Source organism: Mesoplodon bidens (genome assembly GCF_964165515.1).
Source record: "Mesoplodon bidens genome assembly, chromosome: 19".
NCBI lineage: Eukaryota > Metazoa > Chordata > Mammalia > Artiodactyla > Ziphiidae > Mesoplodon > Mesoplodon bidens.
The window spans coordinates 44,769,693-44,797,455 of record NC_138179.1 but is presented as its reverse complement, the minus strand read 5'-3'; the positions used below and the strand labels follow the sequence as shown (position 1 = coordinate 44,797,455).

Below are 27,763 nucleotides of genomic sequence, written 5' to 3'. Positions count from 1 at the left end.
CCTGCCGATGCAGGGGACGCGGGTTCGTGCCCCGGTCCGGGAAGATCCCACATGCCGCGGAGTGGCTGGGCCCGTGAGCCATGGCCGCTGAGCCTGTGCGTCCGGAGCCTGTGCTCCACAACGGGAGAGGCCACAACTGTGAGAGGCCCGCGTACCGCGCAAAAAAAAAAAAAAAATCCTCAGAGAAATAAGAGAAGCTATTGCAACTACTACCTAAGAATACGATACTAAGAAAGGAACACTCAGAACAAGCGTGAACTCTTGGAACCCAAAAATAATAATAGCAGAATAGAAATACTTAAAAGAAGGGTCGAAGAGAAAGCTAAGGAAAATGAGAACACTGAGGACAGAGAAAAGAGCCTGCAGGAGAGAAGCAGTGGGATGTGGAGAATCAGGGAATCACCATTTATACAAAATTCTACAATAGGGCTTCCCTGGTGGCGCAGTGGTTGGGAGTCCGCCTGCCGATGCAGGGCCGACACGGGTTCATGCCCTGGTCCGGGAGGATGCCACATGCCGTGGAGCGGCTGGGCCCGTGAGCCACGGCTGCTGAGCCTGCGCGTCCGGGGCCTGTGCTCCGCAACGGGAGAGGCCACAACAGTGAGAGGCCTGCGTACCGCCAAAAAAAAAAAAAAAAAAAAAGTTCTACAATAGGTAAAACTAATCTATGAAGGAAGAAAATCCAGCCAGCCAGTGGCTGCTTCCGGGTGGGGTGATCGGGTGGGGTGATCGTAATGCTCCACTTCCCAGCAGGGGGCATGCTCAAGACTCAGGGAATGGTATTCTTGGGATCTGTGCCCTCATCACATGTGAATTCTACCTTTAAAAGAAGAAGTGTGAACAGTTAATAACAAGCCTAAGGTGTTCAGGGGTAAAGTGAGTGATGTCTGTCACTGACTCTGAAATGCAGCAAATACTTGAGATGGATCGATGGGTGGATAAGGGGAGGGAATGTCGAGAGCCATGAGTGTGGGAGGGCAGAGGAAAACGTTCACTGCATAACCAGTGCTAGGTGTCTGAGCATTCACTGTCAAATTCTTACAACTTATCTGTATGTTTGAAATGTTTCATATTAAAATGTTGGGGGGAAAGAGTCAGGGATCCGAATCACATCAAACTTTTCAGCAGCAGCACTGAAAGCTAGATCACCTTCAAAACACGGACAGTTAATGCTTTCTGGCCTAGGCTTCTATACCCAGCCAGACTATCAACCAGGAAGAAGGGGAGAAGAAAGACCCTTTCACTCATTCAGGGTCTCCAAAGATTCCCCTCTCTTGCATTCTTTCTCAGGAGCCTACAAAAGGGCTGTGCCTCATACCCAAACAAAAGATCAACCCAAGAGAGAGGACAACATGGGATCCAGGAAGCCTGGCTTCCGATTCAGGAAAGAAGTAGAGGAAATCTCGGATGACCGGGGGGGGGGGGGGGGGGGAGGCAGGCGTGGAGGTGGAGGGGCCGAAGAGCTACATTCTCGTTTCCCATAAAAGCAAGTCAACAGACAACACCCGAAACTGGGAGCAGTGAGGGGGGCCGAGGGAAAAAAACTGGCAACAGAGTAATAGTATTTGGAATCAACGAGGTAAATACCAAAATCCTCAGCTAAGAAAAGGTTCAACTGGGGCTCCTGGCAGGGAGGAGGGGAGGGGAGCAGCCAGCTGACACCCTCCCACTGAGAGGTGGGGCCCATCCCCTCCCTCAAACCTGGGGAGCCAAGTGTGACACCGCGGTGCTGGGACGGTTCTCTGCCTCGCCTCTCGGAAGACTGGAAGTTTCTGCCTTGCGCTCTGAGTCCCACGCAGAGTTAAGACTGAGCACCATCCTGGAGAGGCCTCTGGAGGGCAACTAAAGGGAAGAGGAGGGCCCCGCCGCTCCCCCAGGATACGAGGCAGGTGAGTGCCCACTAATGCCACAGGACGCAAGGCTCGCCCAGCACAAACCGAACTCTTGACCCACGAAATCTCGAGATCATAAAATGGTAGTTTTTTTAAGCCATCTGCTTTGGGTGGCTCATTACCAGCAAGAGGCAAGGGGAACAGCAGGAACTGCTGTTTTTTGCGACAAGATTCAGAACTATTTTTTCACTCTCTAAATTATGTGGGTGTCTAATTTGGACAAAAGTAACTAAAACACTTTTTTTTTCAATTCAACATGAAGGTAAAGCCAAGTAAAATCTTAAGCCTTAAAAGAAAAAAAAACTAAAACAGGATCTGGCCTGGCAGGCCCACCCTGGCACCCGTGCCCACGCAGTGCACACCCCTCCCTACTCCCACACCCACACCACACGCAGCCCCTCCAAGAGCAGGGAGACAGCCACAGACTCAATAGCAAGCAGCTGAAGGGGAAGGGGGGATGCCCCGGGTCACAAATTAAGTGCCTTACTTATTTGAAAAGAGAAGAAAAGGGCCGAGCGAGGGCATGCAGGCCATTCCTGCGGCAGCACGCGGCCACGCGGCGGGGCAGCATCGCTCAGGGCTTGTCCCGGGCGTGTACCGGCAGGTCCCGGAGGCAGCTGACGCGGCCCCCCCTCCTGCTTTCCAGGAGGACCCAGGCAGGCCTCCCAGGCCCCGGGGTGGAGGGTGACAAAGGCTCCGCCAGACCCTCACGGGGAGGACACGGGGGCTGTCGGCACCTGTCAGGGGAGATGCATTTCAGGCTAAATATCAGCATCTGCTGCCGCCTCCTGCACAGGCTGTGGCTCCCCTGGGAGGCCTCTATCCTAACCTCGAACACGTGCAACCCCCGCGTCCAAGGAGAGCCAGGCGGCACTCACATGGCACTCACAAAACCTGGGCAGGGAGCTGCCGTGAGGCACGGAGGTGGCACTGGCTGGCCAGCTGGGTGGGTGCAAACACATGAATCGTAGCTGCGGGCGGGAGGAATATCAGGTGCATCTCTACGCCCCGAGGGCTCGACTCCTACATTAAATCCCTCCCACTGGAACAGCCGGCTCCAGTTTCAGCGAGAGAGAGCGTGAGAACAGGTCCTGCTCCGGCCAGGCAGCCACAGCCACGGCTTCCACCTCCCCAGCCTCTGGTAAGTACCTACTATTTCTTCTCAAATGCGACTTTTCTTTCAGATGTATCTTAAACTATCTGCTCAGTGAATCACCTGCCCAGAGTTTCTCTGCCCTGCTCTTTTCTCTGCGGATTACTCAGGACCCGGCAGGTGCACTGCTGGAAAGGAGACCATTGTTACAAAACTTTTAATAAGGCTTACACTTTATTCTAAGAGGGTAAACAAGTTTATGTGGATATATGAAGTTCTCATTTCTACCGTAAAATTCATAAACTTTATTTTTTTTTAAGATTTTTTTTGATGTGGACCATTTTTAAAGTCCTTATGGAATTTCCTACAATATTGCTTCAGTCTTATGTTTTGGTTTTTTTGGCCGCGAGGCATGTGGGATCTTAGCTCCCCGACCACGGATCAAACCCGTACCCCCTGCATTGGAAGGCAAAGTCTTAACCACTGGACCACCAAGGAAGTCCCAAAATTCATAAACTTTAAACCAAAACTCAAATTGATGTTATTGCTTATCTGTTCCCCACCTTAAAAATAAACTACAGGTTTCAACATAAAAGGATCATGTATATGCATATATATAATTGCTGATCTTAATTTATAATTTCTTTAATTTTAAAACCTTTTATTAGGATTTAAAATAAGTGCTGTTTTGACATAAGCTTACCAAAAAAAAAAAAAAAAAAAAAAACACCTTAACTAAAGAGAATCCCTGTATATACAAAACGGGGTTTCTTACTCTTATAAAGTTTCTCATAAATCTGCATGAAAACCATTATTGACCAAATTATTGGTCAAATTTGACCAACATCAGACTTAATGCGATCAAAACCTGTCTACATTTGTTATCATGATTTGTATTTTGTATTAGCCAAGTCCTTGCAATGCTTTAACGTGGTGCTTTAAGGTGAGGAGGCAGGCTGGTGGTTGGGGGTTCTGGCCCTAGGGAGGTGCCCCAAACGTTAAAGCTGTGTATTCACTGGTAAGCGCTCTGTCTGTAACCCAGGATCTCTGGCTGAAACCAGAAAGAGCCCCTGGTGGTCTTCCTGGATCCATTCTTCCAAACTATATGCCAGAAAACTGTCTTTTTCCCTAGGTTATGGTTGCCCTGAAGTTTATCCTTCATTTTAAAGAACCGAAAGTCTGGGAGGGAGTGGTGGTTAATCACTGGAAAAGCTCAATTGGAGTAAAACTCACAAATCTCGTTCTTGCGACACCCCAGTGGGTAGGCGACAACGGCGTGTCCCTGAGTTATGCAATAATGCCACATCACAATATCGTAATTATAGCATGCCCTTCAGAACGCGCTACCTGGTGAGGCTCCCTGCCAGGCAGCTGGACACCACCGGGGAGGGCTGAAGATTATTCCACTGCAGAAGTTAGTGCACATGACATGCATAGCTAGCCGGCACGTCACAGCAATGCCCTGTAAAGTTAAGCTATAATTACTTCTATCGTGTCCTATCGAAGTTCAAACAAAATCTTTCTCTTGCCTATATTTCTGAGTTCAAACCCCCTAGAAAATTATTAAATATGCCAGCCACTCACTATCACCCTAACAGCTGGCAACTACATTCATAGTCCACACTTAGGAGGCTATTGAGAGACATGCACTGGCACCTCAGTGCTTCAGAAACAAGCAGATAAAGCCCCGTGGACACAAAACCACGGGCTGCTCAGAGCGCCGTGTGGGCACCACCGTCCAGCCTCCCAGGCCTGTGGGAGGGGAGGCCAGAGCCGGCTCCCGGGCCTCTGCAGGGGTGACAGGCTCCTGGGACACAGGCAGGGGTGACAGCACACGAGGAGTCACAGGAGGGCGTTCAGGCTCAGGCCAGATGCCGTGGTGTCTCTGTGGCGCTGCTCCCCACCCTCTCCCCGCAGCATTGGGACCCGACTCTGCTGAGGGCACAGCTCTGAGGGCAGGCCTCGTGCCAACAGCTGCTCGCAAGGCAGGCAGGCAGGCAGGGGCGCCCTCCTGCATTCGAGGACAGCACCCTGACCCTGACCTGACATGCAGGGCTCCCAGCACCTCCTGCTGACCCAGTGGGAAGTGAAATAAGGGTGAAAAACACTGTCCCACACACATCCTTCTAGGACTGGGCTAACATCTGCATTTTTAGCTAACATGCTAACAGTGCAGTTCTCCGAGGAAAGCCGAACCCAGGGCTGTGCTTTTTTAACCTCTCCCTGTGCAACGCCCCAGCCTGTACCAGCCTTCCCAGGACAAGGACGGTGAGACACAAATCTTATCACCTTTAGAAAAAACTTCACCTCTGATTGCTAATCCAAACTTACTACAAACAGTTAAATTCTGGATTATATTGTTTAGGTAACAACACCCATTTTCCGCTGCCAGCCTGCACCAGGCCTGGCAGATATAAACTGACCAGAAACGGGCAAACCCCATCTCTGCAGGTGGCCAGAGCGACAGCGCCCCGGGCTTTAGCTCCTCATCCTTGTGAGCCTCGCCCGGGCAGGACACAACTCACAGACTGACATCACCTCCTAGAGGCTGTCCCCCTTGGAAGCTTACAGAAGCCTCAATCTTAACCCGCTTACTTCTCTGACATTATTGCCTTTTTTTTTTTTTTTTTGCGGTACGCGGGCCTCTCTCACTGTTGCGGCCTCTCCCGCGGAGGAGCACAGGCTCCAGACGCACAGGCTCAGCGGCCATGGCTCACGAGCCCAGCCGCTCCGCGGCATGTGGGATCTTCCCCGGACCGGGGCACGAACCCGCGTCCCCTGCGTCGGCAGGCAGACTCTCAACCACTGCTCCACCAGGGAAGCCCCATTATTGCATTTTTATAAGCAAGTGAACTAGCCTGTCTCCTTCAGCATCTGAAGCAGCTGCGCTCCCTTGTTTTAACTAGCGAATTGTGTAACCCTGAGAGGTCAGTGTACTCAGTTACTAAAACTACTGCTCCTGTGACTCCATCCAGGCTCTCCTTTCAACAATTATACCCTAGAATACTCTCACCTCCCAGAACACCAGTACCGAGGAAACCATCCCCTGAAAACCTCTTTACTGTCCTTGTAAGCTAACTGACCGCAGAACAAGAAGTTCAGACCAAACCTGTGGGCACAACATCATTTGACGGAAAAAAGGTATATATTAACATAAGCGCAATTATTTCCCAAACTATTATTTGGGGTAATGCTATGATAACTTACATACAACTTGCCTCCTATAAACCTTTGAGAAAACTTAACCAAAGTGGGTTTATTTCTACTTTTGCCTAAACGTATGAGCAATATTAAATAATACTGCTTCTGAAGCTGACACCATCACTATCTTAAATCCGAGGGGGTTTTCGGCTGGTTTGGGCTCGCGTGTCCTGGGTGCGGCCGATGTGTGTCTGCATCCACTCCTGGTACCACCAGGACTCTGGGCTCACACTTGATCAACGTTTTGCAACTGTCATCGTTTTGATCACGGTGCTTCCAGCTAGTGATGAAATCATCAGTTCTCAGACCTTTGCCATAACATATCCTATACGATCATGGGAACCTGACTTGCAGAGGTTCTCACGCCTTCAGAACCAGGGAGCACGATGGGACGTGCCAGCACAGGCCGCCCTGACTTACCAGGCCGGCCCCGAGCTGGCTGGCATCGCCTCCTGACGGGAGGCAGGAAATCGTGCTTCTATAGCCCGGGGCATACCTGCCCCACAAGGTATGAACGGAACTCATACAGCATTATTGCGCATTCTCCCTTACTAAGAGGGGACATTAGCAAGATGCACAGCTGTGACCACGTGTTTAACTGTGCTGGGCTTTCACATTGCCGTGCAGCTCACACAACTGCTCACGGTGGGAGAGGAGGAGGGCGAGCAAGCTGCAACGCCGCAGAGCCAGGCACCAGGTGCCGCCAGCCTGGCTTCTGTCCACCCGACACCCTGCCAGTGAGCACCCCCAAAGGGGGCCTAGGGACGCCCTCTCCAATTAGGGGGCAGCCAAAAATCTCATTTCTCCTCCAAAGCACGTGCCTGAGCACCCCTGCTCTGCAGAAACTCTCCCCGCAGCAGAAGGCTGCAAGCCACCCAAAGCACCTCTTAGTAAAGAAACATGCCTTTGAGGGAACGGGACGATGAAACAGGTGAATAGAAGCAGCTTCCTGGGGGGGAGAGTGGTTCCTTGTGTTCTTAAGAAATATGAAAAAATGAGTAGAGGAACCAGTTTGCTGAGAATAAAATCAGATAGCTTTTTTAGAATTTAAGATATCCAAGTGAAATTAAAACCACACTCCCTCCCCCCTTACACCCTCCTCCCACAAGCTACCCATTACCTCATCTGATGCGTGAGATGGCAAGGAGAGTAGCTACGTTTGATTTTGTGAAAACAAGCCTCTTAGATTTCCCATGTGTATTTCTCTATTTTTAAAGGGCTGCTTTCCAGCTCAATGTTTTAACCAACCCAATGTCTAGAAGGCGATGCTTTACACAAGCAATTTCACGAGACTCAGAACTGTCCATATTTACTTATTCCTTAAAGTTATTTCCTTTTAACTTTATTTTTTTAAGTGTTTAAAAATATCCAGAAGCTAAATCCTTTTTACTTTTTCTGTGCAAATTAAAGTGCAGGGCTTGATTCCTCACACCCACTCCCCCAGCCCGCCCCACCCACAGGCTTTCTCTAAGACACAGTCACCCCATGGGCTGGTCCTGGACACGCAGCCGCGCCCGGGTGCTGAGATCCTCCCAGACCTCACGTCTTTGTTCTCAGCTTCGGGTTATGAGGCAGAGAGAGAGCCCAGGGGTGTGCAGAGCAGCCTCTAAAGGAAACCCGGGGGGACGTCAAGCTTGGGAGATAGGCAAGGACAGGAGGACCCTGGGGGAGATATCCAGAAGCCCCTTCGTACAAGTTAAAGGCTGGGATGGGTTCCTCCCAGGATCCAACCATCTGTAAAATTAGGCACCACTCACTCTGGTTTCCTCTATTTTTTTTTTTATTTTATTTATTCATTTATTTATTCGGTTGTGCTGGGTCTTAGTTGCGGCAGGCGGGCTCCTTAGTTGCAGCTCGCGGGCTCCTTAGTTGTGGCATGCAAACTCTTAGTTGCAGTATGCATGTGGGATCTAGTTCCCTGACCAGGGATGGAACCCAGACCCCCTGCATTGGGAGCGTGGAGTCTTAACCACTGCATCACCAGGGAAGTCCCACTCTGGTTTCCTTTTACCAGGAGGGCTGCTAAGCTTTTCTGCCTTTGGTTAAGGCCAGGATAGGCAGGGATGGACTAGTGCGTTAACTCACTCCACGTCACCTGTGAGGTGGGCAAGTGGAAGGCAGCAGTGCACGAGGACATCTGCTCACTCACTGACTCACAGCATCTTAATATCATTCAAATCAACATAAACACAGCACTTAAGTTTGTATTTGGGCCAACACAAACTCTACTTACCCAGAAAGCTGACTTTTCATTTGTGAATTTAGAAACAGGGTCGGGGGGGGACATTTTAAAATGTTCTTCACTTTTAAATACTCCCTCGTAGAACAGAACACTGTGAGTAAATAGGACAGATGGACTGAAGGTTACAATCACACGTGCCTTGTTCTCAGTGAGCACAATTGTGAATGTCACACACACGCATGAGCCCGGACCTCCTCAGGTTCACGTTAGAGCAGTCAGGCTGGCACAGTGATGGGACTCAGTCCAGAAACTCCAGGCACATGGATGGGGGTGGGATCTCAATGGTCACTCAGCCTGGTGGGTCCACAACCTTCCTGGCACCTGAGGCCTCAGATCACAGGTTAAAGGCTCCCAAAACTCAAAGAGTTACAGGCATTCTCTGAAATGACACTAAACACTCCTGCAACCACACTCACCTGGGACCAGACTTGAGAAAACAGAGAACGCCGTAGGGGTGGCGTCCGGGGTAGGGAGGAGGGGTGGCTGATGCCCGTCCCGTACCTGCCGCACAAGAGCACTTACGTCCTCTGCACCTGCAGAGGCCTCTGCTTCACCTGCTCCGTGACCCCGGGGAGCACGGGGTTAGCCCGTCAGGCATCGTCCCAACACTAAGGCTCTGCTCCTCCATTGCAGCTCCCGGTCCCCAAATGAGGGAGACTTCCCTGGTCACACCCACAACCCGTGGAGCCGGCTTCAAGTAAAAGCACTCAGAAAGGAAAGCGAAGGAGAAGCAGTGACCTGCTTCCTTAAAAAACACCAAAGCTGAACTACGCAGGAGCCAGCAGGGCTCAGACGCCAAACCACAGAGGGAAAATGAGCCTTCTCAAAGAGCGAAAACCAAAAAAGCCGCATTACATCCCCAGGCCCCCAGGAAAGCCCTTCAAGTACAAGTGTTTCCAGTGTCCCTTTACTTGCAACGAAAAGTCACATCTTTTTAATCACATGAAATACGGTCTCTGTAAAAACTCCATCACTTTAGTGTCCGAGCAAGATCGCATTCCCAAGTGCTCCAAACCGAACTCTTCGGACCCTAAACCAACCAATCAGTCCGACCCCATGGCAAAGCCCACCTCCTCCAAGCCCGTCCCAAGTGGGCTCTCACACCTGGACGCCAAGCTCCAACATGGCCTCGCCAAGGATGACATCAAGGAAAATGTGGACCTGCGTGCGTGCGGGCCCCACAGGTGCCCCGGACAGAAGCCCACTCTACACAAGGAAGCAGCACCCCTGAGTCCAGCTCCAGAAGCCACCGTGGGCACCCAGCCTGTGCTGGAAGGCACTACCCGGCCTTCAGCATTCATTCCAGTTGGCGAGCACAGACTCAAAGGGCAGGAACTCACCGAGGCTCCTGAATCAGCGCTGACCCTGACCCAGCCCCCTGCCAAAGCTGCCTCCTTCCACACCAAGTCTGCCTTTCATGCCCCTGGCTACCCGTGGAAAGCTGGCTCACCTTTCCTCACACCTGAGTTTCCACATAAAATCCCATCCACAAAGGGGTTTGGTGCCACTTCCCCATACGTGCACCCCACCATCGCAGAGTACCCGCCTCACTTTTACACAGAACACGGACTGGCCACCATCTACTCACCGTACCTACTCGCAGGGAACTCTCCCGAGTGTGACAGCCCCCTGCTATCCGTCTACGGGGCCCAAGACCAAAGACATTTCCTGCCTCACCCAGGGCCGATCCCTAAGCACCTGAACCCGGTTCCATCCACATACGACCATTACAGATTCTTCCAGCAGTATCACTCCAATCTGCCGATTCCTTATGGATTTTATAGACCAGAGTCTGCATTTTCCTCCTATGGCCTCAGACCCCCACCCGTTGCTGGTATTTCACAAGATCAAAGCTCACACCTACTGGAAGAAGCTGCCCTGGCCTACCCGGCCTGGAGTCCATCCAAGTTAAACTCTTCCAACTCCCACAAAAAATACACAGAGTTTGAGAAAGAGAGTCCGACTCCCGAGGCTAAAGACCTTTCCAAAGATGGGCAGAGGGACACGGAAGGGACCAAAATGAGCCCACGTGCAGGCAGTGCGGCCACAGGCTCCCCGGGAAGGCCGAGCCCCACCAATTTCACGCAGACGAGCCAGCCCTGTGCCGGGCTGTGCAGCCTCTTGGACATGGCGGCCTCCGGCGCCCCAGGAAGTCTCCATCCACCAGAACAGAGCCTCACAGCCTTCAAGCCTGTCAAGAAGAACACGGAGCGCTCACATTCCCAGGCCCCAGAAAACAGAGCTGCATCTCCAGAAAGGTAAGAGAGTCCATTTTCAAAACCTCCGAAGTAATGTCTCTGGTTGTGCTTAATCAGAGGAGCTGGTACTTGCCCAAACCCCCCACGGGCAATGGCCCTCAGCAAGGTCCCTGTGACTCCCTCTCTGTGTCTCTTCCAGCCTCGAGGCCATGAATGCAGATGCTCTGGCTCAGATGGGGAGACTGGAAGCTGCACCCTCCAGCCCAGAGGACGGCTCCAGGACAGCCCCTCTGAACCTCTCCACGAAACCAGAAGCTGAGCCAGCCACTACACACACCACTGCCTATGGAGAATTTATGGAGCCACAGGACGCACCCCTCAACCTCTCGGTGAAGGACCCCTGCAACGCCCTGACCTCGAGGCCCTCTGTCCGCAGCCGCCCGAGAGGGGCCGAACCCGCGGCTGCCCCCACCCCGACTTCTGCTCCGCAGTCGGAGACAGCAAATTCTGGGGGCGGGCCCGACCCCAGCTCTGCGGAGGCCCCTGTGCCCAGCCCCGCCGGGAAGGCCCAGGACGCACGCTCAGCTGACAGTGATGAGCAGAAGCAGACTGCGGCCGTGGCCCTCTGCCAGCTGGCGGCCTACAGCCCAGGGAACGTCGAGCCCTCTGCCCAGGAGCCTGCCTGCCAGCTAGATGCACCCACCCCCAGAGCCCCTGAGAGCCAGGAGGCTCAGTGCGACCTCAGACCCAAAGGGCAAAAGAGGACGAGCCCCAGGGATGCAGGGAAGGCCCAGCAGGGAACCAAGAAGGCAAAGCACAGCGACACAGCCAGAGTGTTCACACTCCGGAAAAGAACGCGGGTGTCTTAGAGCCACCTCTGGCCAGCCACAGGCTGCAGCCACAAGCACGCCTTCCGGTGCAGGCAAGACAGCAGCAAACCTCCATCTGGCCCTTGCTTATTCAACTGGTACATTTTTACAACACAGTTTTCTTCTTCTCAAAAAAAAAATTAAACTAAACCTGCAACTCAATTCAGTTGTTTTTTTTTTTTTGCGGTACATGGGCCTCTCACTGTTGTGGTCCCTCCCGTTGCAGAGCACAGGCTCTGGACGCACAGGGTCAGCGGCCATGGCTCACGGGACCAGCCGCTCCGCGGCATGTGGGATCTTCCCGGACCGGGGCACGAACCCGCGTGCCCTGCATCGGCAGGCGGACTCTCAACCACTGCGCCACCAGGGAAGCCCTCAATTCAGTTTTGTAAATACTAAGCATGAACACTAAAAAGTGTTTCTGTTTCTGGTTGTAAAATATTTGAATGACTCACACTGTAGGACCTGATGAAATGCATAGGACTAAAAGGTAACTTTTAGGTGTTAGCATCTTAGAGGAAATCTCTTTAAAACACTTTTCTTATAAATATCTCAGCACTAGAACAAATTGTTCTAACTGTTTTTCTATTAAATCTACTGTGTGTTTTGAAGTAAATAACAATTACTAGGGAAAAATGCCAGGCAAAGACATTTCCAGTACTAGCATTAAAGTTCTGTGTGTAAAAACACTGTGATTTGTTATGACTGAATAATACACAGACAGCAAGAGGCTATTTATACAAGTAACTTATTTCCATTGGGGAGAATGCATTGCTGGGGAAGCTATTCTCAACGTGCTCTGTCTTCACAACTCATTCAGGCTCGTTTTCCACTTCCTAAAATGATGTATATGTTGCTAATTTTCCAATAAACTCATAGGTGAACTTTAAGGATACATAAAAAGAAGATAAGCATAAACTCTGTGTTATACAATGTTTTGCCACAATAAATAAACTCAATGAAAAAGAGACAAGAGCTGAGGCAGCAATTAAAACTGAGGACGAGGGTACATCTGTGTGTGCATGTGAGGGCGTGTGGACGTGTGCATGTGTCTGCTGTCCACCGGTAGTCATCGAGCCCGGGGGAGTGCAGGCATCCGGGGGCACCTTTGGAGACCAAGCATACAGGGCCTGGCTTCACAAGGGCCCTTCCCCACTGTTCAGAGGGTGTTTCTCAGCAATGCACCGCCTGGGAGCAGGGCAGGGGGTCAAGAAAGGGCCTGGAAACAGTGGCGCTGAGCTGAGCTGACTGGGTGAACCCTCTCTCCACAAGATGGGCAGTTTCAGCTCACACTTTGACCAAAACAGAAGTGGTCCCAATAGAGCCATCCCATAAGCGTTCAAAGAAAAAGCACTGCTAAAGCTAACGCCTGCCGTTCCCAGTGAGGTGCACATACAAGGCCTCTCAGTGCTCAGAGCTAAAAATTAAAATTTTTTAAATAAAAAGTTGATCTGGAACCTTGCCTTGTTCTAGATATAAGCACTACTCACCGAAAGATAGCTTGAACTAAAAACCCATCTTGTTAAGTTGCATTCCAATCAAATGTTATTTTCGGTTGTTTTGATCAAGTTTGTACTAATAACTAATCCTGTAAAAACTCAATCTAGAAAACTTAAATACTTACTACCTTTTGGCAGAACAAAATGTAAGAGTTAAAGTTTGCATTCACAGACATCCTCTTGCTGAAGATACTTGACAGGGAGATCAGCAAAAGATTCTCAAGCACAGAAACATGTTACATTAAGGAAAAATTCTCTAGGAAAAGTAAATGGAAATACAGGTTCAAGGAGACGAAGAATAAAATCCCTGCATTTTAGATGGAGGATGGTGGATTCCAAGGTACCATGATGACTGGATTCCACCAGACATATTTAAAACAGTGATGCAGTAGCTTTGTTTTAAAATGACACTATTCAGAATGGCAAATAACCTGCCTTGCAGCAAGTTATATTTATACAAAACCACTGATATCAACTCACAAGAGGGATGCAGAGCTTGTCATATTCTTTTAAGGCAAATAGGAGGCTGCTGTTATAAACTGCCCCTAAACCATCCAGGATGGCCCACGAGCCCCTGCTGCCCATCTGAGGTGTGCCTGCAGAGAGCCACACACCACTAACCCAATGCGTGCACTGCCATGACCAGAAACCGATGCATACCTGTGCAGCCTTCACTGGCATGCCTGGGCTCTCCTTTTTTTATATACCAATGTGCTTTGACAAAGACCAAAAACAGGGTACCCCTGCTTTCCAGCAAGTCCATACCCTGTGGGAAGCAGAGCCAGGCCTCAGAAGCCTCCAGGACTGGGACCCAAAGCGTCACGCCCTAGAGACAAGCTCTCGACTCGTGCCTTACACACAAGCACATAAACCTTCCGGGGCCCAAAGATTCTGAGGACACTGTTTTATAGCTCACCCAAAACTGTCCGCCACCATCTTAAGTGACAAGAAGAGGAACCAGAGACGGTTAACAACTGTCCGGTCTCCTGCAACCACACAGGCCGGGAGCCCAGCGCTGCCTGCAGATGTTCACGGTGGAGCCATATGTGTGCCTTCAGCCCTGTGGACTCCTCCCGCTAATGCAATTCCTCCAAAAGGTCACCTGCATGCACACAGCCACAGAAACCATGCAGGCTCTCTGTAACTATCCTTACAAGCACAATGGGGTCTTAGATCTTTGTAACAAAAAAAAGGAAAAAAAAACAGTCTTGGTGGTTTTTCAATGACAGTACCTTTCTCCATTCACATATAACCCGACTTCAGAGCTGGAAGTTTCTAACCTTTACATACAAAAAGCGATAAACCCTCAAAAAGTTAAATACAGAATTACCGTGTAACCCAGCAATTCCACTCCTAGGCATACACCTAAAAGAAATGAAAACACGGATTCAAACAGATACATGCACCCAATGTTCATTAGCAGCATTATTCACAATAGCGAAAAAATGGAAATAACCCAAGTATCCACAGACAGATGAACAGATAACTAACAGGTGGTCCATCCATACAAAGGAATATTATTCAGCCATAAAAAGGAATGAGGTTGTGGCACAAGCTACAACATGAATTTAACCTTGAAATTCTGAGTAAGGGACTTCCCTGGTGGCGCAGTGGATAAGACTCTGCGCTCCCAATGCAGGGGGCCCGGGTTCAATCCCTGGTCAGGGAACTAGATCCCACATGCATGCTGCAACTAAGAGTTCACATGCCACAACTAAGGAGCCCACAAGCCACAACTAAGGAGCCCACCTGCCGCAACTAAGACCCAGTGCAACCAAATAAATAAGTAAATAAACAAATAAATAAAAATAAATACAAAAGTTTAAAAAAAAAGAAATTCTAAATGAAGTAAGTCAGACACAAAGGACAAATCTTGCATGATTCCACTTATATGAGGTTCCCCAGAGCAGGCAAACTCACAGAGGCAGATAGATTCATGGGTATCAGGGCTGAGGGGAGGGGAAGGGGGAATTAGTGTTTAAGGGGGACAGAGTTTCTGTTTGGGAACATGAAAAGCTTTGGAAATAGATGGTGATAGTAATGGTTGTACAGCATCGTAAATGTAGCTAATGCCACTGAATCGTACACTTAAACATCATTAATATGGCAGATTTCTATGTCGTATATATGCTAAAATGTTTTTTAAAAATTAATAGTGTAATAGACTAAAGCCATTGACTTAGATACTTAAAATAGGTAAACTGTATGTTAGGTGAACTATATATCCCAATAAAGCTGAAAATAACTTCTAGAAGGATCCCTGAATTCACACTGAAGAAAACAAAAGTACTAACAAGCCCCTGTGCAACAGTCTCACCAGCAGCCCACAGCCATCCACCTCCACCCCTGGTTTAATCTTTGACCAAAATACTATGCTCCCAAGGGCGGGACAGGGCTGAGTATGAAATGAAGCACACACATACTTTCACTCAAGGAGAAAAGCATTTTAATAGAGAAAAACACAACTCCTACTCCACACACTAAGCCACAGACGTCTCATTATGGCTGTCATTTTTCTTACAGGCTGGAATGTCCAAACAGCTCAAAACTGCACAAAGGTTAAAAATCAGGAAAGCGCACAATCACCATAATGGTAAAGTGCCAGGAGGGGTCAGGAGCAGTGAAGAGTGGGAACCCAGGCACAAAGGACCATGGGGAGGGACTGGTCAGGAGACAAGAGAGGTCAGAACCCTGCAAATGAAGGCTGTGGCCACAGCCAGGACTCACCCACCGGCGCAGGCTGACCCCAGGCCCCACAGCCACTCCACCAGGGAGGCAGTGCGGCAGCCACAACTTGCAGCCCCTTCCAGAAAGACAGGAATGCGTCTGAGGCTGACTTTGGCTTGAGGACCACCCCCCCCAGAAACCCTTCCTTAGACCACACAGCCCACCAGGGACACCGCCACCCATACCCCAGCCCCACAGCTCTCGGGGTCAGACGGTGGCTCTGCCACCCTTACCAGCATTTCCCTAATAACTGCACAGTTCATCCTGTCTTGGTGTCTTCTCAGACTAACGCTAGAATGCTATTCAGATGCTAGTTTTTGGATGATGTCTCAGAATACAACCAAGTAGGGAGCGCCACGAATTGGTCCCTCCACCCAACCAACCAGTAAGCTGGCAAAAACAGAGAGAATCAAGTTTTTCAGCACTCTGGAATCTAATCAAAAACCTGCCGCAACCAGGGGAGTGCTTGGTGAAGGAGGAGGCTACTAAATTTCAGCATTTAAGAAACCTCTGGGGACTTCCCTGGTGGCACAGTGGTTAAGAATCCGCCTGCCAATGCAGGTGACAGAAGTTTGATCCCTGGTCCGGGAAGATCCCACATGACGCAGAGCAACGAAGCCCACGAGCCACAACCACTGAGCCCATGTGCCACAACCACTGAAGCCCGCACGCCCCAACTACTGAGCCCACATACCACATCTACGGAAGCCTGCATGCTCTAGGGCCTGCGTGCTGCAACTACTGAGCCTGTGTGCCACAACTACCAAAGCCCACGCACCTAGAGCCCATGCTCCTCAATGAGAGAAGCCACCGCAATGAGAAGCCTGCACACCGCAATAAACAGCAGCCCCCGCCCGCCGCAATTAGAGAAAGCCCACGTGCAGCAACAAAGACCCAATGCAGCCAAAAGAAAAAAAGAAAAAGAAACCTCTGTTAGGTCACTGGCTAAATGCTAAGATAACAGAACAGAGACTTCAGTGACCAAACATAACAGGGAATACAGTCATTGCAAAAAAAAAAACTCTGGAAAAAGTCACTAAATAAAGAGACAACTAACAGTCTTCAACAGCAACAGCAACTGCTGGCAAGGAAGGAGAACCTGATTTCCAGAGTTATCACATAATAAAATGTCAGAATGTCCAGTTTTCAACCAAAAAATAACAAGGCACACGAAGAAACAGAAAACTATGGTCCATTCACAGGAAGAAAAAGAAATTGACAGAAACCACCCCTGAGGAAGGCTAGACAGTGTCTTACAAGACAAATATCCTAAATCAATTATCTCAAATAAGCTCCAAGAGCTAAAGGAAACAAGAGAACAATGTCTGAAAAAACACAGAATGTCAATAAAGAGACAGACTATAATAGAGACCACAAAGAAATTCCGGAACTGAAAACAGAGTAACTGAAATGAAAAATTCAGCCGAGGAAGGAGAACAACAGCAGATCTGAGCAGGCAGAAGGAAGGACCAGAGAACCTGAAGACAGGGCAATCCAAACCATCCAGTCTGAGGAGCAGGAGAAAAGAGAGTAAAGAAAAATCAACGGTAAGTGTTAGACCCATCACCCCTGGAGCCTACTCCAGGACAAGACCACTGTTGCCTGCACGATCCCTCCCAGGCAGGAGACAACACAGCTCCACGACCCACCGGCCACGCAAAAGGTCTTCAGAGTGGCTCAACTCACGTGGAGGGCACCACAGGCAAGAGGCGGCCAGCCACTCAAGTGAAGATCATGGGCCGACTCATCATATGTGACATCTCAGTTTTTTGGCCACAGCTTGACACTTTTCATCTACAACAACAACCATACACTCTCATTCTGGCTGCTTGTGGTCGGTGGACACTGCCAACATCATGAGATATGACAGACACACACATGCCAGTGGGTCTCAGGCATGAAAAGCAGAGAGAGGGCTTTGGTCTCCTTCAAGTTAAACTGGAGTTGGCACCACACAGGCGGAGACTTCATCTTGACCGACCACACACTCACATACCCACACACCCTCACACATCTATTTTCACAAATAAATGTGTAAGTCACTTAGGATGGAACAAGAGTAAATAAAAGCACAGTAGTACATCTCTGTGGTCTTGGGGTAGGCAATGACTTCTTAGATGTGACACCAGGGGCACAAGCAACAAAAGAGAAGACTGATAACCAGACTTAAAACTTACAACTTCGGGACTTCCCTGGTGGCACAGTGGTTGAGAGTCCGCCTGCCAATGCAGGGGACACGGGTTCGTGCCCCAGTCCAGGAGGATCCCGCATGCCACGGAGCAGCTGGGCCCGTGAGCCATGGCCCCTGGGCCTGCGCGTCCGGAGCCTGTGCTCCGCGACGGGAGAGGCCACAACAGTGAGAGGCCCGCATACCGCAAAAAAAAAAAACAAAACTTACAACTTCAGTGCATCAAACAATACCATCGGGAAAGTGACAAGACAACCACAGAGCAGAGAAAATATCCACAAATCATATATCTGATAAAAGACATATTTGTAAAGAACTCATAACAATAAAAAGACAAATAACCCAACTTTTTAAATTAGCAAAGGATGTGAATAGACATTTTGCCAATGAACATATCCAAATGGCCAAGAAGCACATGAAAAGATGCTCAACACCATTAGTCAGTAGGGAGATGCAAATCAAAACCACTTTACACCCACTAGGATGGCCATTTTCAAAAAAAAAAAAAAAACACAGAGAAAAACAAGTGTTGGAGAGGATGTGCGGAAACTGGAACCCTCATATGCAGCTGGAGGAATGTAAAGTGGTACAACCATTTTGGAAAAGGGTTTGCAGTTCCTCAAAAAGTTCAAGACAGATTTAGCATGTTATCCAGCAATTCCACTCGTAGGTCTATACCCAAGAGAACTCAAATCACATGTCCACACAAAAACTTGTATACAAATGTTCAGGGCAGCATTATTCATAATCACCAAAGGTGAAAACCCAAATGTCCATCAACGATGGCGGGATAAACAAATGTGTATCCGTACAATGGAATATTATTCAGCCATAAAAAGGAATGAAATACTACTGCTACGTGGTGCCCTAGGGATGAATGTTAAAAACATTACACTAAGTGAAAGAGGTCAGACACAAAAGACCACTACTGGAGATTCCATTTACATAAAGTGTCCAGAAGAGGCGAAGTTATAGAGACAGAAAAAGATCAGTGGTTGTCTGGGGCTGGTGGTGTTGAGGGAAAATGGGGAATGACTTTTCCTGAGTATAGGGTTTCTTTGAGGGAAAATGAGATTAGATTAAGATGGTGGTTGCACAACTCTGTAAATATACTATAAACCACTGAACTGAACACTTTAAATGGGTGAACTTTATGGTATATAAATCATATCTCAGGGACTTCCCTGGCGGTGCAGTGGGTAAGACTCCACGCTCCCAATGCAGGGGGCCCGGGTCTGATCCCTGGTCAGGGAAATAGATCCCACATGCATGCTGCAACTAAGAGTTCGCATGCCACAACTGGGGAGCCCGCATGCCACAACTAAGGAGCCCTGGAGCCGCAACTAAGGAGCCCACGGGCTGCAACTAAGACCTAGCACAACCAAATAGACAAATAAATATTTTTTTAAAAATCGTATCTCAGTAAAGCTGCTACAAGAATAAGCAGAAAGAGCCCATAGAAACCAAGGGTCCTCTGCCCTGCTTGTGCTGCACAACGCCAAGCGCACAGCCAGCACCTGCAATACCCCCACAGCTCAGCTGCTGAGCTGTACCCTTCTTTGCACAGACGTCCTTGTTCTGGACAGAAGTCACCCTCGGGGTACACGGCATTTTTGGTGACAAACTCCGGCACAGGGCCCTCTCCATCCTTCACAGGCATCCCTCCCTTCTGTCCACGGAGGCATAGCGGGACGCTCCCAGTGACAGTCCCCACCCACCACAGACAAGCACCCCCATACGGCCGGGCCCGAGGGCTGGCACGCACAGGCCTGGAGTTCTGTGGTCTATCTGCACCAGCCGCACTGTGCCCCTGCTCAGGCCCACTGCCGAGCTTCCTCCCCATCCCCTCACTGGCATGAGCCTTGTTCCCAAGAACCATGATGTCACTCCACGGGCTAAACACAGCAGCAGTGCACACATTCTTAACGGGCGATAGCACCCTCACGAGGGTGAAACTGGTTCTGGGGGACAAGACAATCTCAGACATCACAACAGCTCGCGGCCCTCCGAATCCAGACCTACAGTGTAGGTGTGCTATTAAAATTTCACAGCATGGAGAAGAGGCATCAGGAATCAAAAGGCCAACATAAGGAAGAAGGCTGAGAGCACAGGCCTGGAGGGCTCTCTCCTGCAACACTCACGATGGTCAGGGAGGGCAGAGGCGTGGTGTGTGCTGACAGCCGGCCACACTGGGGAGGGGGCCAGATGAAGCACCTCAACACGCAAACATGGTCTTGACCACACAAAACTGAGCTTCATACTCACCGTCCGGGAGTCGGGAAGGGAGCAACAGGCCTCGTCTGCCCAGTTCCGCCAGCGCCAGACACCCGCCATGCCAGGCGTTGTCTGTCTCCTGGAAACTGAAAGCACAAAGAGCCTGAGACCCAGCACGATGCCCCCCACAGCCCAGAGTGAAAGTCCACCCCCTGGGCCAAAAGCCTTACTAAAACCCTGAGTGAGTTTATAAAATATCAGTTAGTAACAAGATAAAGTACTCCAAATCAACTGAAGGTAACGGCCATGTTCAGATCTCCAGAGAATGAGTAAAAATCCTGGGTCAGGGGCTTCCCTGGTGGCGCAGTGGTTGAGAGTCCGCCTGCCGATGTGGGGGACGCGGGTTCATGCCCTGGTCTGGGGGGATCCCACGTGCCGCGGAGCGGCTGGGCCCGTGAGCCGTGGCCACTGAGCCTGTGCGTCCGGAGCCTGTGCTCCGCAACGGGAGAGGCCACAGCGGTGAGAGCCCTGCTTACCGCAAAAGAAAAAAAAAAAAAAATCCTGGGTCAGCCTCACATGCCCCAGGGGGAGCAGCCCACACACGTGCCCACTGCACCTTCGGGCCAGAGCAGCTAGCTCTCTCAGCCGTTTAAGCAGTTGCGCCGCTCAAGAAACGCTGGGCTCACAACACAGTGACTGCACCAAATGAAGGTTAGGAAAATGTTCGCAGGAAGGGCAAGGAGACCCGCTTTTCATGGAGCCCCTGCTGGCTTAAATGATGAATACTGAAATTAGGAAGTTAGAATAAAACGGCATATACAGAACTCTTTTTGTACTGTTTGAAACAGACTTTCAATAAACAACTGAAAAGCCAGTCAACTCATAAGCAAAATTTCGTATTTAATAAAGCTTTCCTGAAGTGGTTTGGAAGCTCTCATGTTTAAAGGTGCAGCTCTGGCATTATAACTAGCGAGAATAACTCTTTCTTACATCAACAACTGTTTCTTACATCAATAACTGTTCTGAGAGTTTCCACGCTTGGCTGCCAAAATAAACATGGAAATATACTTCACCCAAAAAAACAAGAGAAATTATAGGACTCTCTCCAATTCTGAATAAATTAATTTGATGGCAAAGAAATGTTTAGGAAAACCAAATAAATTGCATCACTGGCTGGCAACAAACGCAAGAATACTCAGATAGGATAGAAGCTAGGCTTATCTTTTCACTCAAAATACACTTAGCAGTGTCTCCCACGTGCCAGGCCCTGCTCTGGCCTCTGCGGAGACACGCTGACCAAGACAGACACAAAAGCTGCCCTGGACCTCGCCAGCAACCAGTGACTGAATTCCAATTATAACTTTCTTAAGTTCCAGGTGTTTATTAAATGTCTGTCCCAAAGACTATATGACCGTTTCCACAATTTAATATTGCACTTTGTGTACTTCAGGATTTCCGTTGGAGAGAAGTGCTTTATGCTTTCCATAAAAGATTTAATAACATTTGGAAGAACCTGATAAAAGGTCAGCAGTACGATGACTCAATTATCACTACGACAATCGCCAGTGTTTCTCAACTAAACGTGTGTGCGCTGTCGCTTGTCAACAGCTGTGGACAGTGCAGGACCTTGCGTCGGGCTGTAAAATGCCTGTGGCCCAAGGGGGGCCGAGGAGGACCGCGGCGTCCTGCCTGCGCTGCTGCCTTTGCTCTCCCACTCCAGGAGGACGTGGACCCTCTCCAAGGCCAACCTGCACAGCGGGGATGGACGCAGACAGTAGGACGCAGAGTACCGTGTACCGCCAGAGTGCCCAGTGCCTGAGGGCAAGCTCCTGCCCCAGAGCCAAGCCCCAGACAACCGTGGGAGGGCCTGGGGTCCCAGAGGAGTGGAGACAACAGCAAACAGAAGGGCCGAGACAGCAGGTTCGGGAGACAGAGAGGCCAAGATGGGCTCGGGGTCACTGGCCTCACATCAGCAAGGGGACCCAATGAGGACCACCTGGAAGAGCAGAGTGGGGCGGCGTGGAGGGCGCGGGATGAGCGGAGAAGACGTTCTTATCCTTCCACCCACCTCATACCCACTGTCCCTAGAAGGACACGGAGAAAGGGGGACAGTGCGTGCAGGGTGCAGAGCAGAGGGGGACACCCCATCACCTTCATCTCCTTCTGAACTTTTAACTGCAAACAGCACTAGAACTCAAGGAAAAGCCTGGGAAGGAGCCGTGAAGAGCACTTCCTGCTGAGACGGGGCTGCTCCCGCGGCCACAGCAGCACCACCAGGGAACACCCAGGACCCAGGCCGCAGGGCTGAGGCCCGTCTGCTGACTGGACACTCCCGCGGGCTTAGTGCAGATGGCAGACACAGAGGACCCGGAAAGGCCTCCCGGGGCAGGCTGCCTGCACCCACGCTGGACTGGTGGGGCTGGGCACCATCTCTGGGATCCTGTCCTGAGGCCATTAAGGGGCTAACGCGTGGTTTTCTAAGTGGTGGGAGGGGTGGGGGCACCTGCACATTCTGGGGCGGGACCTGGGAGGGGGGCAGAGGGCCGGAGGAGGTCCTATGGGGCTCAGTGGGAGGCCCCAGCCACAGAATCTGGCCCAGAAACAGGGCAGGGAGCGAGGTAACAGTCCCAGGAGTCGGGTGTTCTTACATATAAGAGAATTAATGTCCTATTTCTGACCCACTGCAGAAATGGCTGGCAGCTCACCACATACCCCAGGAGGACACAAAAGGAGGGAGGAGACCAGAGCGGCCTCTGTGCTGGGTTGCCAGCCAGCCCAACCGCCCTGCCAACCTCACACCCCAGCCCAGCTGGTCCCTGCTTCTCCCGGCTGCGCTGACTCCTTTCTACGGTCTGTTCTGCAATCAGGAGTTTCACACCCATTGTGGGCGGTCCTGTCCAGGGAAAGACTGCCTCCCCGAGGACCCACTCAGGCCCCTTCGCTCAATGTTGTGTTGGGCTTCTGGCCTTGGGAATCCGGAGCAGTGAGACCATTTCTACCCTCCACAACCCAGACACAAAGATCAGAGGAATTCATTAAAACGACAAAATAAAGGCAAAGCAGCGTTTGGAGATTAACTAGGACGAGTGAAACTGGACTAAGGCTGCAGGCCGAGAGGAAGGAACATACATCTGACCAGAGAAGCATGTTTTGGGAGAAAAGATGCTAGCGTTCAGGGGAGACACGTTGGGGTGAAGGGCTCACAGCCCTTGAGGCAGAGGCACAACGGCTAGAGAAGTGACGGGGTTTGAGAGCCGCACGGGAGGGGACCCATGAGCGCATGGGAGGGGAGACTGCAGAAGGAGCAACAGAAGGAAGGGCTGGACAAAGATGGCTTCAAATAGCCAGAGTGCTGTGCGGAAACCCTCTAAGGAAGGAAAGAGGAAAGCGAAGCGCTTGAGGGAGGCAGACAGCCACCCCAGGGGAAGGCGCTGGGAGGAAAGGCTGGAGGCCCTGGCTCCTCCATCCTCCCAGACCCCCCCGTGTCCCTGGTTGCCCTGAACCCACACCTCTTCACCCAGGACCAGTGGGGTGCCCGTGTCATCTCGTGCCCATCAGCAAGCCCCCGAAAAAGAACTCCAGGAAGACACTCTACAACAAGTCAGTAGAGTCATCGTGCAGACCCACGGTTCTACAGAGTCCCGCAAAGCAGCACGTGTCTCCTGCCACAAGAAGACACAGTGGCCACACACACAACATTACTCTGAAACAGTAGTGTGAAACGGTTTCCTGCAGTCCTTAAACCTCACCAAGCAGGCTCGGGGCCCAGGGCAGGAGGAGCCCACGCCCCTGGGACCCCGTGGGCCGGCTCGGTGACCGAGGCCTGAGTGCCCATGAACACCAATAGCACAGCTCTCACACGCATGGGGGCACCAAGAAGAGAAACAACCGGCTGACAAGGGTGGGACAACAAATGGGGGCCGAACACAACACCCATTCTCAAATCACCTGCTTCTGAAACCGAGGGGCAAGCAGAGCAACAGTCCTGGTGAGCAGTTGCACTAACGAAGCACCCCCCAGCCCAGCTGCGCTGCTCGGGGCTCTGCCCTTTGCCCCTGGCCTGCAGGCCCCAGGCTCAAACTCCCGCACCTGCCACCTGCACCTCCCGGCCCACACCTGCACCTCGGGCAGGCCGAGGGTCCCCAGGAACCCAAGAGGTGAGGACAGATGCAGCACAACCACTGGCACATGTGGCTACGAGATTTACATCTGATGAAATTAAATAAAATTTGGAATTCAGACCTCAGTCACACTAGCCTCTTTTAAGATCTCAATAGCCCCAGATCTAGAACAGGCCATCATCACAGAAAACTCTCTTGGACAGAGCAGCCCTGGTTTCATTCCAATGAAAACAAGTTTCCTTGAAGGATACGTGTCTATGTGTGGACACGCACAAAACTGACTTCTTTCTCCTTAAGGTTTTTAAATGTAATGGAGTCTAAGCTGACAAAAGAAATATATCAGGGTGGGATGAATTGGGAGATTAGGATTAACATATATACTAATATGTATAAAATAGACAACCAATGTATAGCACAGGGAGCTCCACTTCACTGTACAGTAGAAACTAACACAACACTGTAAAACAACTATACCCCAATTTTTTAAAAACAAAGACGTATTAGGGGAACACACACACACACACACACACACACACAAGAAATATATCAGAAATAACTAGAGTCCTCAAATTTAACTTCAAAAGGAAAAGAAATGGCTTCAGAGAATCTGATAACTAGCTCAAATGAAAGAAAACATAGGAGGAAGTAAGGAAAGAAAAGCCACTGCTCTTACCCAGAAACACATCTACCCCTCTGATCTCCCCACATACCTGAAACAGTCCAGCACAGACCCGGCCACATCATCCGCGAGCTCTTTGGGAAGTCTTCCAGCCAACCTACCGATTCTGAAAAGCAGAAGCAACGTCAGCATCTGTCAGCATCACCAGCCTGTCAAGGGCACACGCTACACTAGGAACGTCCCACGTGACTGTCCTTCTCTCCAGAGAATGGCAAAGAGGCTGATTCTGCTCCATAAAAGCCACCTGCCCCATCAGGGAGCCCATCACACTGACATACAGAGACAGGACAGGCATCTGGGGGACCAAGGCAAAGGGAGCCCACAGGGCAGGTGCACTTCTTAGACAGTCAACGGCTCCCAGCTCAGGCCACCAAGATCCATCCCATGCTGCATGCCAACCGGGCCGGCTCCCATTAGGTCACTGCCCAGGCTGGGTCCCGGCCAGCGGTGCCCCAGAAAGGCCCACCCTCCCAGCCCATCGTACTCCAAGCAGACAAGACTTTGGGCTCTGAGGCTGGCCAAAAGCCCCCATGTGAGCCTCCTCACCCCAGCATTCGCTATGTGAGTGGATTGGCACGGACACCCAGAACCTCTGTGGGGAGGGCCCATGGGCACCTTCACCCATTTTCCTTTTCTCCACAACATCTCCTTTGTAATCTGTCCCCTAACCCGCCCTGGCCCCACTGGGTGTGCCGGGGCACCTGTGTTGGCTGTTCCCTTAGGTGTAGCAGAGGGGGATGCCAGCCCCTCCTGGGGGCTCTGGAATCAAGTGAGGCTGTGCAGCATCTGCTCCCTACATGGGGGGCCACCCCTGGCTGTGGAGGCAGGAGGTGGGGGTCGTGGCAGTGAGGACGTGAGGAGCAAGGAAAGAAACACCTGAAGGTAAAAAAGGCAAACGTGCTCATTCCAGCCAGAAGGGCAAGAAAATGAAGAAGCCACTGACCAACCTCAGTGATTTTCTTGAAAATTAGAACAAAGAGCAGTAAATGTGAATTAGGAAAAAATCATTCTGCCTTTTAAAACTCTCGGAGCTGTTTGCAGCCCTCCAATTCCACAGGAAGTACTGAATGATTAAGGAGACTCAGGAGACCTGCAGGCATCTGGGGCATAAGCTGTGAGCCCCCAGCCCAGCCCCCCGACCAAGTGCAGTCACCTACCCTTTGGCCGCAGACCACCGCACGATCGTGTCCTTGTCCTTCAGCCCAACCAGCAGCTGCTCTGGAAGAACACAGGAAGGCCGGTCTGTGAGCCCCACGGAACCACCCAGAGTTCTAGATGAGCTCTCAGTTCCCAGCTTTAAGGTAACCCACCCTGCACACCACTCAAAACAGTACCATAAAGGCAATTCCATGAAGAATCTCAATTCTAATCACAATAAAAGGACATTTCCTTCTGTGTGTCTTTAAGTCATCATTTAAGGGCAATTTCTATCTTAGCTCCTAACAGTCACTGGGCAGAGAGCACCAGCGAGGAAGGCCAGAGGCTGATGAGGGAGGCTTCCCAGAGAAAACAGCTTCTGCCAGAGGCTGCAGAGAGCAGCTCTCCTATGGACAGGGTCTGAGAAATGCTCAGCCTCTAGGAAAGGCCGCACAGAGGGCTCCCAAGCAGTACAGGCCTTGCAAGCCGGTCAGTGGAAGCCCTGGTGGAGGGTACACGGCAGCACAGGAAGCCTGATGCGGAGGCAGGACGGAGCCTGTGGAGGTGCACAGACGCACTGCGACCAGGGCGGTCTAGGGCCGCAACAGGCGGCGGGGGAGACAGCAGATGCACAAAGCCCCAGCCTCACCTCCCACCCTGCAAAGACCAGAGGTGGGGCCAGGTCCCCTGCAGGCCGAGATGAGGTAGCCCCCACTCACCTATCACACTCTCCACCTCCTCGGGGACGTCGTCCTCTCCGTCGCTGTCAGGGGTCTCGGTCTGTACCCCTGGATCTGTAGGACTCTGGACACCGAGCTGCAGGCTCGCAATCAAGGAGCGGCAGCCACGCTGGTACCTGCAAGGAGCAAACAAACACACCTCAGACCTTCTGCAACAACTTGGAGCTAGAAGATCCTGATGACTGAATTCAACAATTTAGTGTCACTGTGAAAATTCCATGTGCTTTACAGGTACAGGATGGACAGGAAGGAAACTGAGCAGTAACTGTCACCAGCATGGATTGTCAAGGAAGATAACCACCTCATCTGAGCCACAGAACATAGATTCACCTTCTAGATGACTCAGAAACCCTGTGTCGGAAAGCTTTCTTAGCAGAAAGGCAGGTGACAAAGCGTGACAACAAGAATGCACCCAACAGGGCTTCCCTGGTAGCGCAGTGGTTAAGAATCCGCCTGCCAATGCAGGGCACACGGGTTCAAGCCCAGGTCCGGGAAGATCCCACATGCCGCGGAGCAACTAAGCCCGTGAGCCACAACTACTGAGCCTGTGCTCTAGAGCCCGTAAGCCACAACTACTGGAGCCTGCGCTCTAGAGCCCGTGAGCTACAACTACTAAAGCCTGTGTGCCTAGAGCCCATGCTCCACAACAAGAGAAGCCACTGCAACGAAAAGCCTGCGCACCGCAACAAAGAGAAGCCCCCGCTTGCCGCAACTAGAGAAAGCCCGCGCACAACAATGAAGACCCAACACAGCCAAAAATAAATAAATAAAAATGAATAAATTTAAAAAAAAAATTTTTTTTTTAAAAAGAATGCACCCCGGGCCTCCCTGGTGGCGCAGTGGTTGAGAGTCCGCCTGCCGATGCAGGGGATACGGGTTCGTGCCCCGGTCTGGGAGGATCCCATATGCCGCGGAGCGGCTGGGCCCGTGAGCCATGGCCGCTAGGCCTGCGCGTCCGGAGCC

The 27,763-nt window shown here is 50.9% G+C and overlaps 2 protein-coding genes across 2 annotated transcripts in view; one reads left to right on the top strand and one right to left on the bottom strand.

Annotated features, from left to right (window-relative positions):
* The window catches only part of TBCD (tubulin folding cofactor D), a 179,978-nt gene that overhangs the window by 101,041 nt on the left and 51,174 nt on the right, over positions 1 to 27,763 (bottom strand). The window contains exons 10-13 of the mRNA XM_081220636.1: positions 26,780 to 26,916; positions 26,081 to 26,141; positions 24,955 to 25,029; positions 20,175 to 20,269 (exon numbers count right to left, since the gene is read on the bottom strand). Of these exons, the coding sequence (XP_081076762.1) occupies positions 20,175 to 20,269; positions 24,955 to 25,029; positions 26,081 to 26,141; positions 26,780 to 26,916 (368 nt within the window). The remainder of the gene's footprint in view (positions 1 to 20,174; positions 20,270 to 24,954; positions 25,030 to 26,080; positions 26,142 to 26,779; positions 26,917 to 27,763) is intronic.
* ZNF750 (zinc finger protein 750) lies at positions 9,122 to 11,589 on the top strand. The gene is made up of 2 exons (XM_081218260.1): positions 9,122 to 10,686; positions 10,826 to 11,589. Exons 1-2 carry the CDS (start codon positions 9,242 to 9,244, stop codon positions 11,493 to 11,495), a joined length of 2,115 nt encoding a protein of 704 aa, XP_081074386.1. The 5' UTR covers positions 9,122 to 9,241; the 3' UTR covers positions 11,496 to 11,589.